At 52.8% G+C, this 17037-nt stretch overlaps 1 protein-coding gene across 2 annotated transcripts in view; it reads right to left on the bottom strand.

Annotated features, from left to right (window-relative positions):
• Nucleotides 1–6890: 6890 nt before the first annotated feature.
• The window catches only part of ZNF407 (zinc finger protein 407), a 516959-nt gene continuing 506812 nt past the window's right edge, over nt 6891–17037 (bottom strand). For both annotated transcript variants that reach the window (XM_058277896.2, XM_071208590.1), the window contains one exon: nt 6891–9056. In XM_058277896.2, coding sequence (XP_058133879.1) covers nt 7735–9056 — 1322 coding nt within the window. In that variant the 3' untranslated portion in view covers nt 6891–7734. The remainder of the gene's footprint in view (nt 9057–17037) is intronic.

The raw sequence follows: 17037 nt of genomic DNA, 5'->3' as shown, positions 1-17037 counted from the left end.
CACTCGTCCATGTCCTGCTGTCCCTCCTGTCCACTCGCCCACTTCCTCCTGTCAACATGTCCACTTTCTGCCGTCCCCTCCTACTTGTCCACTTCCTACCATCCCTCCTGTCCACTCGTCCACATCCTACCATCCCCTCCTGTCCACATGTCCACTTCCTGCCATCCCCTCCTGTCCACTCTCCCATTTCCCCCATCCACTCATTCACTTCCTGCATTTCCCTCCTGTCCACTCGCCCACTTCCTCCTGTCCCTTCCCATTCACATGTCCACTTCCTGCCGCCCCCTCCCGTCCGCTTGTCCCCTCCTGCCTCCTAAGGGCACCTCTCAGAAGACAGCCCGGGTCAGCGGGGCCGTTTCTTGCTCCTGGGCGGGTCGGCTGGCGCGGGCCCAGGAGCCTGGCGTCTTAAAGCGGCTTCTGGACACGGCTGACCTCAAGGTCGCAGGCAGGGCTGTGCGAGCTGTGAGGAGAAGGGTGCCGGGTCTGCTCAGGACACAGGCGCACCCAGGGAGAGCGGCCCGAGGCCACGCCACAGACCGAGGCCAGGCCCCCCCCGCGGTTCCGGAGGCCACCGGCCGCAGAGGTGGCGGCAGGCGGCGCGGCCCGCGGGCTCTCGGATGGGCTCTGCCTGACTCCCCAGCCGGGGCTCCGCCGCGCCCTGGACTTCCGTGGCTTGGGGCTGGTCTCTGCACTCCCTGCCTCCGCCTGCAGGGCCCCCCGTCCATCTACAGGCCCCCCCATGTCCCTCTGCCTGCAGGGCCCCCCATGTTCCTTTCTACAGGCCCCCCCCATGTCCCTCTGCCTGCAGGGCCCCCCACGTCCCTCCATCTTTAGGGCCCCCATGTCCCTCCATCTGTGGACGCCCCCCGTCTCCCTCTGTCCACAGGGCCCCCGTGTGCCTCTCCGCCTTCTTACGAGGCCCCTGGTGGTTGGATTCAGGGCTGAGGCCGGCCGACTGCATCCCCAGCTCCTCAATGAGGACACGGGCAAAGCCCCTCTATCCAGTGGCGTTCTGAGGCTGCAGAGGACAGGAACTTTGGGGGGACACTACTTAGTTCAGGAGACCCAGGGTGAGAGGAGCCCTCCCCCACGGCAGCCCACCTCCCTGGAGGCACCGAGCCTGGCCCGTGCGGTGGCCCAGGGCACCGGGCGAGGCGGGCTCGGGCTCCCACCGGTACAGTGGCTGTGCGACCACAGCACCCGTTCACAGGGCGCCAGGTGCTCCCGCCAGGCCCGGCCCGTCTGCGCAGGTGGGCGGTGACCTTGCTCCCTGAGGGGCCCTGGCACCCCAGCTGGGGTCTCTGGGCGAGTTCCTCCACCCTTCCACGGTCCTGTGAGCGTGGCCAACGCGGGGCCCCTCTGAGGATCTGCAGATGTGGGGACCCCCGCGTGGGGCTGGCCCCTGGAGAACACTCAACGCCGCATCGCCGTGGCCTCGAGGTCTGGTTGGGACACTGTACAGCACTGAGGTTATTTCCTTCCTTCCTGACCGCCCACTGTATTGGTCGGATAAAGAAACTGGGGTATGCCAGCGGCTCTGCAGGGAAAGGGGGTGCTGGTGTGGCCTGAGGGGCGCCAGCGGCTCTGCAGGGGAAGGGGCACAGGGTTGTGCTCCCATGAGCCTGGCCGCAGCGGACAGAGGGTCCTGGGCCGTGCCAAGGCTGCACCCACGGGCTGCACTGTCTCCCCACTGCCTGCTCCTCTGCCTGAGCAGAAGGCAGCTGGTGGCCTCGGTCCCGCCCGCTGCTCCTTGCCTCCAAGTTCCAGAACGGGCCGTCCTCCGCTTCCGGCTCCGGCTTCTCGAGGACCGCCCCAGCTCTGGTGGCACATGCGCAAATGGGGCCCGCTGCTCGCCAGGACAAGGACAAGCGCCGCCTTCCCCTGGGGCCCTGGCTGTGGCTTTCCCCTCCTGCCCCTGGAGGTCTGAGGACAGGATGTGGCAGCCAGGGGTGGCGGCGCTGGGCCAGGCGTGCAGGAGTCAGGACCCGGGGCTTTCGCTGCCACGGTGGAGAGCTGATGTCCCCTCAACGTCCCAGCGTAGAGCTGGGCTCCCAACAGCCGCCCTCGCTGCGGCCAGAAAGGGGCTTGGAGGAGGAGGAAGCAGGCTTCCCGGCCGCGGCGCTGCTGCCACCGGGGCTGCCAATTCCACTGCTGTCCCGTCTCCCTGCCTCATCCCCTGGCTGGAAGAGATCCTCTCCAGAAAAGAAAACGTCACGGTGATTCAAGGCTACCCAAAATGCCCGTATTGCTTTCCACACCATGTCAGGGAAGAAAGAGCATGGCCTGAGACCTCAGGGCTGGAGAGAAATCAGGACATAAGCATATCAAGATTTTAAGAGAAGCAGAACCTTTAGCAAGGTGTGACGGGCACCGACTTTTTGTGCTTCTCTTATGACTATGATCATTTTAAGTGAAGAGGAAATCTCCCATTATCTATTCCTGTTCCTGAAAAGCTAGCAAAGTCACCTCAGCATGAAGGACCAGAGAGTATGTGACCCTGATTCAGCGAGTGTCATGTGGTTTTGGTCTCAGGGAGGGCCCTTCTCATCAAGGAATGTTCTGGAAAAGAGGGGCACTGGTGGAGGAACTGTTATTGAACCAGTTTTGCCAATAAGTCATTATGTTCATGATGCATTCATTCGAGTCAGTGCCTGCCAAAGATTTTTGTTATTTGAGAAAAGTATGACCAAAAAGAAAACAAACAAAAGGACAGTGAATAAGAAAATAAGACAAAGTCTTGAGAATTCATGTATCCACTCATTTGAAATAATTTGCTGACAGCCGACCACGTGCCCTGCCCTACTGTGGCTTCTAATGGAAGTAGAGGTGAGGGGTGATCCCCTGAACTCCGAGAGGGCCCAGCAGGGCCGGTGGCCTGTCCAGCCCACAGGAAGGACCTTCCGTTTCCACTTCCTCCGCGCGGGCCCACCCGTTACCGTCACTGTTTTGGGCCCGGCGTCCACCCATCTTCCAGGGCATTCTACATGCTGGGTAAGAAAGAGCTGCTTGTAGCATCAGTGTGAACTCACCAGCAAGGCCAGAAAAAAGGCCTCCGGCCCAGCTTTTAGGTGGGTGTCAGTGAGAGCCCGTCCCACGCCAGGCCACACTGCGGTGATGTCTAAACGTCCTCCATCGCCTGAGACTCAGCCGTGGCTGGAGTGAAGGGAGGGAAACAGGTGGGCGTGGCGTTCCCTTCTGGACTGTCAGGAGCTCGGGAAAGCTGCGGAGGCTCCTGGGAGCGGCAGTGCGAGAGGAGCCCGCCCCGAGAGCTCCTGGCAGGAGGGAGATCTGATACTGGCTGGCATGGCTCATCGTCACAGATAAGGCTTCAGAAAGCACTGCGCCTCTCCAGGAATTCAGCTTGGAAATTAAAAGAAGATACAAAGCTCTTCTTAGCATTGGTTTTCATTCCTCTACCTGAAAAGTCACTGCGGAGTGACGTGAGGTGTTCCGGAGAGGCCTGAAGATGGCCCTGGCATGGAGGGTGGCCGTACGGTCATGCTTATCCCGGTTATGAAGACCCTTTGATGGTGCTGACAGCCATGCTCACGTCAGGTCATTCTAAAAGAACTTCTCACAAGGTACTGAAAATGCAGAGCCATGGAATAATCACGCGGCTCCTTGATGGAGAGGTTTGATGGATTTACTTGGTTCTTGGAACAGACCTGGTGATGCCTTGCTCACAGCCGGACCCCTTTCACCTTTTGCTTCTAGTAGGGACAATGGACACTAGAATTCTGGTCTGGACTGAGGCCCTCGAGGTTTGGGGTCATTTCCCAAGTACACGAGGTCTCTGCTTCCTGGACTTACAGAACCAGGATGCAGGAACCGTCACAGAAAGGACGCAGCATGCCCAGGTCTGTCGTGTGCGCGGCCCCTCGTTCCCTTGTGCTGCTCACCATGCAACCTGGTGAGCACCCAGGAGGTTTGGGTGCATGCAGGGTCCTCACTCTAGAACCCCATCTGTGCAGCCTTCACCGAGAGCGCCCCACACGCCCCAGGAGGATGGTGCAAGTCCACCCTGGCACTTCCTCAGAGCTGGGTTTATGCTGTCAGTTCTCGGTTTCCTATTTTCGTCCCCAGGATATTAACTTTTTTTATTTTTTTAATTTTCAACTTGAGCCTGAAACGGCTCCCATGAGAAAGAGCAATTCAGGATAGGGTTTGGGAGAACCATCCTTAGGCTCTCCCTCTGTGGTTAGGGGAGAACACACTCTCCACAGCTTCTCTCCCTGTGGGGTTTCCACGTTATTTAGTTCATGATAAAAAATCACCCCTGGATGGAGATCCTGGGCTCCCATCATGAACACTGCCAAGGGGACTATCCCAAGAAGAACATCAGGCACTGGACTTGCCATGAAGATGTCACGACCTTATGTCCTCGCTCACACCTGGAGTGAAGGCCAGGAAGCAGGGCTGAGCACACCTGCCTGGACGCAGAGACCCCCTGGGCCACCCAGGGTCTCGCAGGGCCAAGGCCTTTGGGCACAAGCATAAAGAGACCCCCCACCCAACTTGCAGACAGGTTGGGGCCCCTCCCCAGCCGCTTCTCTGCCCTTTTATGTCCAATTATAAAACAGCACCAGGTTTTCTCATCAGCCTGTGCTATGTCTCCAAATGGCTTTTCAGTGTCAGGCCTATCAGGAAATTAACTCATCATGCAGTGACAGCTGCTAATTTTTTCCCCTTACATGTCAGATGGATCGCCTGCTGAAGCTAATAATGAATCACACCAATCTCTGATTAGAAGGTGCTTCCGAAACGTATAACTGCCAACTGAGCTAACTTTTCTCTTCATGTAAAATGATATCACCCTAGAGGAGGAGGAAACGAACTGTGTTCTTCAACAGGATGGGGCGGTAGGAGGCTGCCTGACGGAGCTGCGAGCGCCCTTAACGGATGGGCTAGCATGGAACAGGAAAACAAGGGGAAACTTCCAGCTCTCTTTTCAAAGTATGCCAAATGAATGTCCTTTCCTGTTCCTCAATCCTCTTCTTAGAATCAACTCTGTTTTGGATTCCAAGCTGGTTCTTCAACTTCCTTATACTGTATTTTAAAAACTTCACCTTCAGGAAAACAAAGAGTTTGATAACATCAAAAACGCTGTCCCTCAGGTCCCAGGTTCTCCTAGGCCCCAGGGGCGGGGGCAGGGGCAGGGGCAGGGGCAGGGGTGACCTGGGGCCTTTGGAGGGCGGCCAGGCCGGGAGGGCGGCCCTGAGGCGGGCCTGGCTGGTGTCGGTCGCCTGCCCCGAGGAACCTGAGCCAGGAGCCGAGGGGCACACCCTGGGCACCCTGGGCCTTCGGAGCCCCCGTCTCTGGGGTGAGGGCTGTGCTGATGATGTGCACTCGTGACAACTCTTACGGCAGGAACTTGGCTTCCGAACCCCGTGGTTCTTCATAGTCAAGGAGGCGAAAGGATTTCCTCTGCAGTGGGTGCACGGGCTCGCGCAGCGGCGTTCTGCTGCCATGGGAAATGCTCTCTTAGCAGGCCCCCTCCTCCCCTGGGCTGCCAGGTGAGGCCCGTGGCGCCTGGGGAACGCGCCCCCGAGGCGGCCTTACGCAGCTAAAGCTTCACGAGTGCGGAAACCTCTTTCTGCTGCCACGGCATGAGGGCCAGCCCATTTCCATGCGGACACCATGCTGGGCCATCGGTTTTCCTGGCCTGCCACATGTCCCTCAGGCTCAATTGCTTCATCGGCTGTCGTGGAATGAAAACATGGCCTTCCTGGACTATGGTCTCCAAGCATTTCATTTGCCTTGTTTTTTACTTCCTCTTCAAAGTTCTATCTATTCTCATGTGGAAACCTCGAGGAAAGCTTGAAGTTGCCTGTGTCTTCTTTACAGGCAGTCCAGGCTACAAGAAGTGTCCCTTGCCCCCAGAATCCGCGGTGCCGTGCTCTTCCGAGGCTTGCATTTGTGTGCGTGCTTCTTTACACTGCCGCCCGTTCTGAGAGGGGTGTAATGGGAGAGGAGACGTGCCATTAGCCCGGCACTGCGGGTAATTGCAGCCACGATGGCTCAGCGGCTCCCCGGCAGTACTTCTGGGCCTGGAAACGCCTTTTGTACATTTTTTTTTTTATGCAAAGGTCTGCTCTTTTCATTGTGCATACACTGTGATTGCTGGTTTGACACTGCAGGCTACACTGGTTTTATGAAGGATTAAATGCCACCTGAGACATATTTATCCTAAATAAATCACATGCAGTAAACTGCCGCGTGTCAGTGTCAACAGCCTGTACCGCAGCAGAAAGGTTAGCCCCGCAGCCTCGCCCGGCTCCGAATTAGCATCCGACCCCCGCACGCGGGGCGGCGGGCGGCGGAGAGACGCTAGAGAGGAGAGACTCCACGGGAAAACACTGCTTTTTTTCTTTTCTTAACACGGACGAGGAGCTTGGAGAGGGCCATCATTTTCCAAAGGTCACCTTCCTCCTGCTAACAGACGGGCGCTGATCCTGTCGCTGTTTGCAGAGGACACGCTGAAGGAGGAGGAACAGGCCTGCCGTTCTAATGACGGTTCTCAGGGTCGAGCTTGAAATCCCCTTTTCTTTTGGAGGGGGGCGGCTAGAAGGGGGGGCGCTGGAATGGACAGAGCTCCACACATGGTGCGGGGTGGGGCTGGCGTGGCCGTGGGCGGCGCGGGGAGGCAGGCGTCCTGCTGAGTCCCGGGAGGTGTTCCACCGGAGCCCCCCGCCTTTCCCCGTGCGTGCTTCAGGAAGCTTGGCCACCAGCCCCGCACGCTCGGAGGACAGCACTGTGGCGCGGGCTGCAGGCGCGCAACGAGCACACGGGCAGGGGGCAGGGGAAGCCGAGGCAACGCCCAGCCCGAGAATCCACGCTCCCTGGCTTACAGCTGCCCACTGGTTGGCTGCTTGAAATAAAATGTCATTACCTCTCTTACTGGTATAGTTTTATTGAAAAAACAGAAACAGAACAAAACAACCTTTGCATTTGGGGGAGGGGATTATTTGACAATTTTGAAAAGGAAGAGCAATTGTATCAAGAAACAAATTATTGGAACATAAACTTGGATTCAACAGTTGCAGCAAATCCACAACTAAACACAGATAATCCTGGTCAAAGTAATGGTTCCAGGGTCATGTTTTTCTACTGGTTAATGTTTAATGTCAGATTTTTCATAGTGACATAAATCACAAATAAATCCTGCAGAAATGATATTGATACAAACAAATGTTAAAAAAGCAAAATATTGATGTGAACAATATTTTCCAGAATGCACATTTCATATGTAGAGTTTATTGTATGAAACTAAGTCAAAGTTAGAAGCATCGGGTTGTCATAACCAAGGCAGACTGAAGTTGACTATGAACTTCAAGGCTTTTAGTAACCCTAGGCTTAAGTGAAAAGATGCCTTTTATGCTGCAAGAGAGGAAAGTTATACATGAAACGAACAGGCTTCCTTTGGTCTGGGGACACTTTGATCCTAAAATTCAAAAAAATAAAAATAATGGAAGGTAACTACTTCATGACAATAATTGTAGCTGAGTTTTTAACCAAATATATAACAAAATGCTAAAACAGCTACATGCTTGCCTGCCAGACACACACGCCCCAAGCACAGATGCCGTTTTCTTGCTTTTCCACCAGGGGGGCAGTCTTTCGATAACCACCGTGGGAAAACACTTGTGGGGAAACCAACCAACCCGCACAGCCCCTGTCCAGCACGAAGGCGGGCCCAGGTCCTCGCCACTGCCCGTGGCCGGCGGAGGCGCCGCCCTAGGCCTCGGACGGCTCGTCCCTCTCGCGGGCGCCCCGGAGGACGGCCGCGGCCGGGGAGGCGCCCTGCGTGTAGATGACCATGCTCGCCAGCGGCTCGGCCGCGCCCATGGCCCCCGCGTCCAGGGCGGCCCCGGCCTGCAGCGCCTCCTGGGCCTCGGCCGCCTCCAGCACCGCGTGCGCGAACATGCCGGGTGCGTCCTGCGCGCCCGGGGGCAGCTCCGTCACGATGTAGTGTGTGGCGCCCTCAGGGAAGGGACCGGGGGCGCCCTGGACCATGGCCTGCACCAGCTCTTCGGTGACGATGATCTGTGAGATCTCCCCCTCGGAGGCCACCAGGTCCACACGCTCCCCTGGCATGCGCAGGCCGGGCGCGCCCGCCTCCTGCATGAGGATGTGGGCGCCCTCTCTGGCCACCATGTGCACGGTGCCCTCCTCGTTGACGATGACCTGCGTGACGCCCTCCTTGAGCAGCTGGTCAGCTGCGGCCGGGTCGCACACGGCGAACTGGAGCACACCCTGCACCACCTTCTTGAAGGCCACCTGCGCCCTCTCCTGCGCGGCGATGACGGCGGAGGGACGGACCACCTGGGTCAGCACGTCCAGGGGCGCCACCTCTGCCGAGCCCTCCTGGACATCCGCAAACAGGTGGGCCTCGGGGGCCTCGGGGCCAGCGGGCGCCTGGGGGGCCTCCTGCACAGGCAGCTGGAGCAGCACCTCAGGGCTGAGCCTGCTCTTCTCCTCGGGCCCTGTCCTGCCCACCTCCCCTAACTCGGAGACCGCGCACAGCAGCGCGTCCAGGGCGGACGAGGAGTCGGGCGGAGGCAGCCCCACTTCCGAGAGGCCCAGCACTTCCTGTTTGGTCACCTGCTGCCTCACGGCGCCGGGCTCGTCGTCGTTCCCGTCCACTGAGCTGCCCACCACGACCACCTGGGTGGCCCCAGCGGCCAGCTGCTCTGGCAGGAACGGCCCCGGCTCCGCGCCGCCTGCACTGGGTCCACCCTGGCTTGTGGAGACGACCTGGCCGTCCTCGGTGATGTGCACCACCCTTGCCACCTGGCCGGCCATGGCCAGCGTCTGCAGCGTGGCGGCCGCCGTCTCCTCCATGGAGGCGTCGAGGGCCAGCTCCCCGTCGTAGCCCTGGATGATGATGACCTGCTGCACCTGCTCGGCAGGTGGGGCCGGCCTCTGGCTGGCCCGGGGGGACTGGTCCTTGGAGGGCGGCTCCTCGGCCAGGGCGGCCGCGGTGAAGGGGCTGTCGGTCTCCACGAAGGCGGCCCCTTGGCCCCGCAGCCGGCACTCGTAGGACTTGGAGACAATGCCTAAGGGAGACAGCGACCGGTTAGAGCCTCGACTCGACCTGCAGCCTCTGCGCTGGGCAGGACTGCCTGCAGCAGGGGGGGTGGGCTGGCGGGGACCCTCCTCGTGAGCCCACATGCTCCCACGGCTCTCCAGGTGGCCCAGGGGTGACGTGTCTACAGGCGGGATGTCCGAGGGAGGTGCAGACGGCTGGTGTGACTGCAGACACCACTCTGCTCCGGCCGGGTGCTGTTCCAGCCCCGCGGAAGGGCCCAGGCAGCTGCCCCCACCTTCCTGACAGGATGTTCCATCACTGTAGTACCTGAACCTCATCAGGAGTCAACCGCGCCTCTCCTAGAGGCCAAATACTACAGATAACATATATTTATTTTAAAAAAAGGTATGGAGGTCTCGTATATTAAATTAAAAAACCACATGCCTTCAATGAACAACAGCATGTGTCTGCAGGGCGCCCGGCACCCAGGTACCAGTGGTGAAGGGCAGCCCGCCGCCTGGGGCCGTGGGCAGTCCTGCGTGCGAACGGTGCCTGGATTGGGCCTGGCGCTGGGAGCACAAGCATGGCTGCTCCGGGCTGAGCAGGCAGGCCTGAGGCGCAGAAGCAGGGCTGAGAGCGAGCGCTCTGCCCTGTGTGCTCTGCTAGCTGGGAGTTTTGCAAGGTGTCTGAGATGCAGAGGAAACCTTCAACTGGACCAGGTAGCGGGATGCCCACTGCCATCACCAAGCACCAGGAAGTGCTCAGGAGAGACCTGCTGGACAAACAATACTTCGCCCTGGCTTGGAGGACCGGAAGAGCCAGGCCTCAGGCAGGAGCGAGCTTCTGGACAGAAGCAGAAGCAGGGCAGGGCGGTGGGCGGGGGAAGCAGGGGCCCTCGGCTGGGGCTGGCGGCGCCGGCCTTCAGGAGGATGGCGAGCTTACCTCAGGCCAGGTGTTCAAGGGCCCACACCACCAAGGCACGGGCACTCTGGGCTGTAGGGAGGTAACCTGCTGAATGTTTTCAAGCAGGAAAATAAAATGAATGCAGCTATTTTAGAATTTCAACAGAGGATGAAATTAATGATTGTAAAAGTAATATCTTAATGTACACTAAACACTGATTGTTCTGGAAAATATCATAAGCCTTTTTGGGCATGGGAATAATATGCAAGAATAAAGGCACTAGAGAGAGATGGTTAACCTGCTCTCCATGTGCCTGGAAAGGAAAGAGGCAAGGAAGCAGAAGTGGCTCAAGTGACAGAACTTCCGCCTACCATATGGGAGGACCTGGGTGCGATCCCCGGGCCTCCTGGTGAAAAGAGGAAGAGAGGGTGTGCCCACGTGGTGAGCCAGTGCCTGCTTATGACAGGTCAGTGCCCATGCCACATGGCAAGTCAGTGCCCGCACGAGTGAGTCACGTGGCAAGATGATTACGCATCAGGAAATAGAGACAAGGGGAGAGTCAAGGTGAAGTGCACAGGAACTGAGGTGGTGCAACTGACAGGGAACCTCTCTCCATATCACAGGTTTCCAGGATTGAATCTCAGAGAATCCTACAGGAGAGAATATGAGCAGAGAAGACAACTCAGACAGCAAAAACAGCAGGGCGGGAGGAGGGGAAGGGGGAAAATAATAAATGAATCTTTAAAGAAGAAAGGAAAGAGAAGCAAGGAGATGGGGTGACGAGGGGCCAGGAGGAGGGTGGGGGGCAGTGGCCCAGCTGCTCCCCCGTGCGCCCACCCTCCCCAGGCCCCTGGTTCCATTGTAAATCCTCTGGCATCCTTCCCGGCCCTCACCTGTGAACTGGACACGGAGGGTGGAGCTGCTCCCTCCCCAGGAATTCAGGGGGATTTGAAAGGGCCTCGGAGCTTCGAGCCCACCTGACCCATCTCAAGGGGCCAGGAGCAGGGCAAGGGGAGGTCGGGAAGGAGCGAGCAGGCAGGGAACAGGGCAGAGGCGAGGCGGGCGAAGGCGGGTGTGCTTGGCAGGGGTGGGGCACACCTGGCTCCTCAGCACCGTCTCTGAGCCAGGTGGCTTTTAATAACAATATTAAGGCTTTGCTTTCATAAAACAAAGTTGACTCTTGCACAGTCCCTATTTACTTTTTTTAAATCCAAAATTCTCTATCAGTTTTCTAATTATCGCTTCAACCAGGACTGTTTATTCACTGAGGAGTGCCCTCTGCCGCAGCAGCCAACCATCCTGTCTTAGAGCCGTGAAACCTTCCAGAAGCAAGTCCACCACGACCAGGATGCCGGCTCGCTTGTACCTAACCAGCCTGCCTCGGTTTTCTGCTGTCAACCTCCGCTCGCCCCCGCCCCCAAGCCAAGGTGGAGAGTGGGGCCTACTAAATCCGGCTGCCTGCCCCTTCAGGACTCGGATTAGCCAGCGCTTGCTGAGCATTACTGCGTGCCTTGGTGGCAGATGTCAAGCTGGGGTACTCATGCCCCTTGGGGTGCAGGAAAACTTTCCAAGATTGGGGGGGCACCTGGAGAGTTCTGAGGGACTTGATTTCCAGGTCCTCAGCTCCATTTAAAGGTATCGGCCTGAGGCAGAGATCCTTTCTTTCTTCCCTTTTCCCCAGTGCCCTGCTCTACAAAAGAGAAAGCCTCCCTGCACCCACCCAGGGGGCAGGGCCATGCCCCAGGTAGGGTGACTGTTTGGGCGATAAGCTTAGTTAAAATTTACAGATCTCAGAAAGAAAAGGGGGAATTACTGCCTACAGGCTTTAGCCTAATCCCAGGGTGGTTATCTTCTGAATTTTAATTCCCCCTAATTCCCTCTCCTGGGAGGAGTCAGAATTGGGCTCTCTGTGTGAACACAAGGGTCTGATAAAAGGCGCACATTCCACGAGATCCTGGACTCGGGCTTGAGCCTGAGCTTACACCCGCATGCTCCTGCTGACCCGTGGTCAGTCTGCCACCCACCAGGGCCCTAGATTTTTGTCCACTGGGCTTGCCAAGTTCTTCTTCCCATACACTTGCAATTTCTTGCCTACACCCTACTTTCCTACTGAGGATACAATCTTCTTGCCTTCCTTAAACTCTGAACTTGGTCCATTGTGTTTCTGTCCATTCTCTAATTCAAGGTCATTTCAGTCTAATTCAGTATTTGAGAAAAAAAAAAAAAAGGAAATAAGGACTCTGGATACAAAAAACAAAGAAGTCAACTATCAAGCCCCTCCTCCATTACCTGCACAAGAGGGCAGGGTGGCACTAAGGAAAAGGAGAAACTGCCATAGAAAAAAGCACACACATCCCGTTCTTAGGTAGACGCTGAAGGACGCTACATGTCTGAGTCTAAGCAAGTCTATTCTTTACTCTGCAATTGGACAGAAAGTCTCTTGGGTGTAGAATTATCCTCTGAGTCTCTTGCAGCACTGGTAATTATGCTATTCTGAACTACTCACTGAGTTTATTTGAATCCAGAGGTGGGTTAAGCTACTTTCAGACCATTCAAGGAAACTATGTGGGTGAGTACTGCTGTCACCAGGGCTGTGACGAAGCTCAACGCCACCACCATTTCACCTCGGCGCAGCGCAGCCCCGGCTATTCCATCAGTTCATAAATGCGACTGCAGGTCCATCTTTTGATTCAGCAATTTAATAACTTCGAGTGCTGTCAGTACTGCTTTGAAAAATAGCACCTATAAAATGTAACAGCCTCAATCAGATTGAAAAAGATTCACCCACTGCAGATTCTTCCATTTCAACCATAATGAATTAATGTTGAGCTATGTAGAAGTTCAAGTGTCATTTAAACTAATGTGAATCTCTGCTGTAACTTTAAATTTTAACTGGACTATGACCAAGAATTCACTGGGCACATCAACTTCAATTTTTGATGCCTTTTCTAGTAAATATGAGCTGTAGGGCTCACCAATACAAATGGCCAAAGGATAAGGTATTTTGAAAACAGGGACTTCCAATACAGGTCTTTTAACTGCTTACGACTGTTACAGCTCTAAAATTCAAATGACTGAACTGGAACAGCTCTAAAACACGAATCTTTAACGTAGCGTGGATGCCACACACTATTTCTATTACACTTTGTATTACTTAAAGGCAACATCACATTTCAGTACCATAATGGGAGCTAATCAATAGTGTGTCTATAGCCAGTCTTCTTTTGGATCTGCTTCCAATAGGATAAGTGGCTACGTGTAGGTTAAACGAAGTTAAAAGGTAGCCTTGCGCCTGTTTATGAAGTCCCAAATTACTGCTCATTTGCTTTCACGAGTACAAAGATATACTCTCTTCAAATAGCTGAATGTGTTGGTAGTGTACAACTCAGTTGAAATAAGAAGTTATTTGGAGGGGTTGAGGATTTGTTTTCAGGGAAATGATTTCTAATTACATGCACTGTTCCAGAACATTATTATAAAGGTGTCACTTTTGATATCTGTCCCTTTTAAAGTGAACATCACTGGAGTTGCAAACCACCAACTCTCTAACACAGGAGGGGAGACCTGCACTCCCCCAAACTGTGTTAATGGCTCTGTGTTGTTGTCTGTTGTGCTTCTGGGAAACTACAAGTAGGGTTTAATGTACCTGACTGTTTCCTTCTGTGTCTGTGATTCTTTCGTTACTGTCATCATTTTTTTCCCCACAGAATAAATACCTTATGCTTTTGTTAAGCTTACATTTAATTAAAATGTACAGAATTTGTGCAGTAAACTCGAATGAAACAAATAAAACAAGGGCCCCCTCTCTTGAATGCATACGTTGTGAATGAAAAATGTCATTACAGACTAAAAAATTTTGCAGTAAACAGGGCCTACAGAGAGAAGTTTCCCCTGTAATGACATCCATAAAATACACAAATGGCACTTTTAGTACCATCCTGAATATGGCATTTTCTGTGCTCTACACACAATCTAAATGGTTTGATCATAGAGCATAATACTCCATTGGGTTTATAGAACAATCAATGTTCCATAAAATGATGTATTTATCCAATAGTGGGCTCGGCAGTTACTGGGGGATGACATTGTAGGACGCTGGCTGTGCGCTCCTCACACACACACGCCGGCTGTAAAACTGGGCTCACACTCCCGCAACAACTTCATCTCATCTGTGTCAAGTAACTCGCTGAAGCTTCAGCATGGCTAAAAAAAACTTGTAATAAAAATTCATAGAATTTTCGGGAGAATGAAAGCTGATGACAATAGAAAGGTCACACCATGTCTCCACTAACGGGGTCAAAGGTCACTGGCAGTTCTGAAACTGAAAGTAGATTTCATGCATCGTGAAGCAGATAAAGATGGCATTAGGAAGGCTTGCCGCCAGCCCAGTGCCTGATGCCTTAGGAAAGCTGGGGCCAACATCGCCCACAAACCACTTGGTTGTTACTGGCCAGCATTTATTTTTGAATTTTGAAGCTTTTCCTGAAAATGAGTTCATATTAAATATCTACACGTTGCTAGGTAAAATCTCAGATGTTGTCTGGATTTTATATTCGGTATTCGGTAGGGCACTAAACTTGAAAAAGCTGGGTTGGTTTGCTATCACAATAAAAGCACCTTCAATATGAGGTGTCTGAAAAAAATATTTTCCATATAAAAATTTGGGGCACACATGACATTGTGTTTCTTAATCACATATAATTTTTCTCAACTTCAATTTTAAGATAATTTTAACAAGAATGTTAAGAAATCGTACTTAATGTCTATGAAAATGAAACAATATTAACAGATTATGCTAATAAATTAGAGTCATATTTTAATGTCACAAAAGCTTATAAGTTTTTTAAGTGAAAGCAGGAAAAATGACAAATTAAAACTCAATGAAATATAACCTTTTAGAGATTTCAAAGCAGGGAATAAATTATTCTTACAATAGCAGTCACCAATAGTGTAGCCAGGCTAATCAGTATCAATAATTGCTCTATAACTTACTCATTTTATAGACAATAATAATTACCTGATAGTTTTGCAAGGTGCCCCATTACAGAGCTCACATTCAAATCCGGTTTTGTAAAACCTCATGCCTTCAATGCTCACACTGGCACATCCTATCGAGGACCCTGACTTTAAGGCAAAAACAGCATGAACTTGAGTTTACAATACAAATCCAGGGCTTTAGTAGCCTGTGGACTCAAGAGCATTCATCTGGTATCACCTGACAACATGGGTTTGAGTGCTCCTTACTCTTATTTCCCCACCTATGTTTTTGAGAGAGCAAAGTGTGGTCAAATGCCTCATATCGTCATCCTTTTCAAGAGCTAGAAACTGCATTCTGGCTAGTGATATTAAAATTAACATAAAGTTAAAACTATTCCAGGTATTGGTGATGCAACATTAAGAATCATTTTGGCCTCTGACATGTTTGTTAAATATGGTAGCTACCACAGTGAGATTTATTTCTGAGCAGAGACTTGTTCCAGTTCTGACAAAACCAAAGCTAATATGAGTTGGCCCAAGGATGTGTCAAATATAGCACAACATAATAATTAAAAAGCATTTTGGTAAATATCTGCTTTATGCCACACAAAGGTATATATGCTGAAGAATTTATGTAAAAGCAATCGCTTTGCCCTCAATTTTGTGAAGGCCGTTGTTTTACAAGATGGTATGTAGAAAATTATTTTTTGGTGAAAAATTAACTGAAGTCCATACCATTTCTGGAAACTCTTCCACATAAATTTGACTACACAATTTCATAAGATTCAATGTACATTTTACTGAAGAAATAAACAAGAAACAAATTTAGGTTAAAAAATTTAGTCTTAACTATCATTAGCAATATATTCAGCATTGGTAGCAATAAGAGATATAAGCATATAAGAGCTCTGAAAAGAATTCCGAAATTATTCAGAAAAAGTCAAGAATAAATTCTTTATCAAGTTGGAAATACAGAATCTTCTAGGTTTCTAACTTTTCCCGGAATAGTCTCTGTGGGCCTAAATACTTCCATGGTCACTGAAGAGTGACAAAGAATAAAAGACAATATTTTACCTTTAAAGTCACAAGCCCTAGGATATTTTGTATCATATCAGAGACCCTTAGGTATATATTACCATTTTCATGCATGGCTTTCTGACAGTAATGGGAAGTATGCCTGCAGCTCTCCCCTGGCAGCTAAGAAGAGGCCTTGAAGGTTACCTCGACAGGCTTTTTGGGAGGGCAGAAGGGGGAGTCAACTCTCTACTGCTGTGAAGCGGAGCTGTAGTGATGGCCATGGTGCGATAGCCACTTGACTTTGGAATTTTGACTCATGACAGAAACAGTGTCACCGTGCTTCACAGAGGCTGACGGAAGGGCACTTGAAAGGTAGACTGTAAAGAGCCTGATCTTGCCACCTGCCCATGAAGAGCACTTCTCAGCAAGAGCCAGTGGATTCAGGAGCAGAGAGCGCACCAATGTCTTGGAAAAAGGCAAAAAGGGTGGGGTGGCAGGGGGACTCAGGCAGGCACCCGTCCAAGTACATGTCACACCTCGGTCCACCTTCAAGTGCTGAGAAGGATCCTCAGTGGAGGCGACTCAGCCCTTCTTGCCCTCGTGACTCTGGCACCCGGCCCCCTGCCACGCAGCACGTCCACGTCAGCACCCGTGGGTGCCGGCCGCGGCACGAAACATGCGCTCTTCAACCTTTGGCATTTTGGGGGTGGAGTACGAGTGGGAATGTGGAGGCTGGAGAAGAAGCTGTGGAATTTCAGGGCTGTGGGTGAGGGCTAGTATGGGGAGAGCCTTCCTGGAGACCTTCCAATGGCACCAGAGAAACAGCAGTGCACTCCAAAGTAGGCCTGGCAATCTTTGCATGATGGAATCAGAAAAACGAGCCCAACCTTCTAAACTCCCAATGCAGCTATCACTGTATTAGGAGACAAGGCCAATTGCTCAAAGACCTATATACCATACGCACTTTCTAAGGTAAAATTATGCAAATTAGGATCGAGCCATATTATCAGAGGGGTGCACACATAAACATCCTCAACCAGGCTGATTGTAGAAGGCTAGCAAGGCCAGCTGAGCTCATCTCCCTTTTGTTTTTTTTCTGGCTAATTGTATAA

Source organism: Dasypus novemcinctus, chromosome 16 (genome assembly GCF_030445035.2).
Source record: "Dasypus novemcinctus isolate mDasNov1 chromosome 16, mDasNov1.1.hap2, whole genome shotgun sequence".
Taxonomy (NCBI): Eukaryota; Metazoa; Chordata; class Mammalia; order Cingulata; family Dasypodidae; genus Dasypus; species Dasypus novemcinctus.
Note: the sequence above shows the minus strand (reverse complement) of the source record. Positions and strands in the feature narration are given on the sequence as shown.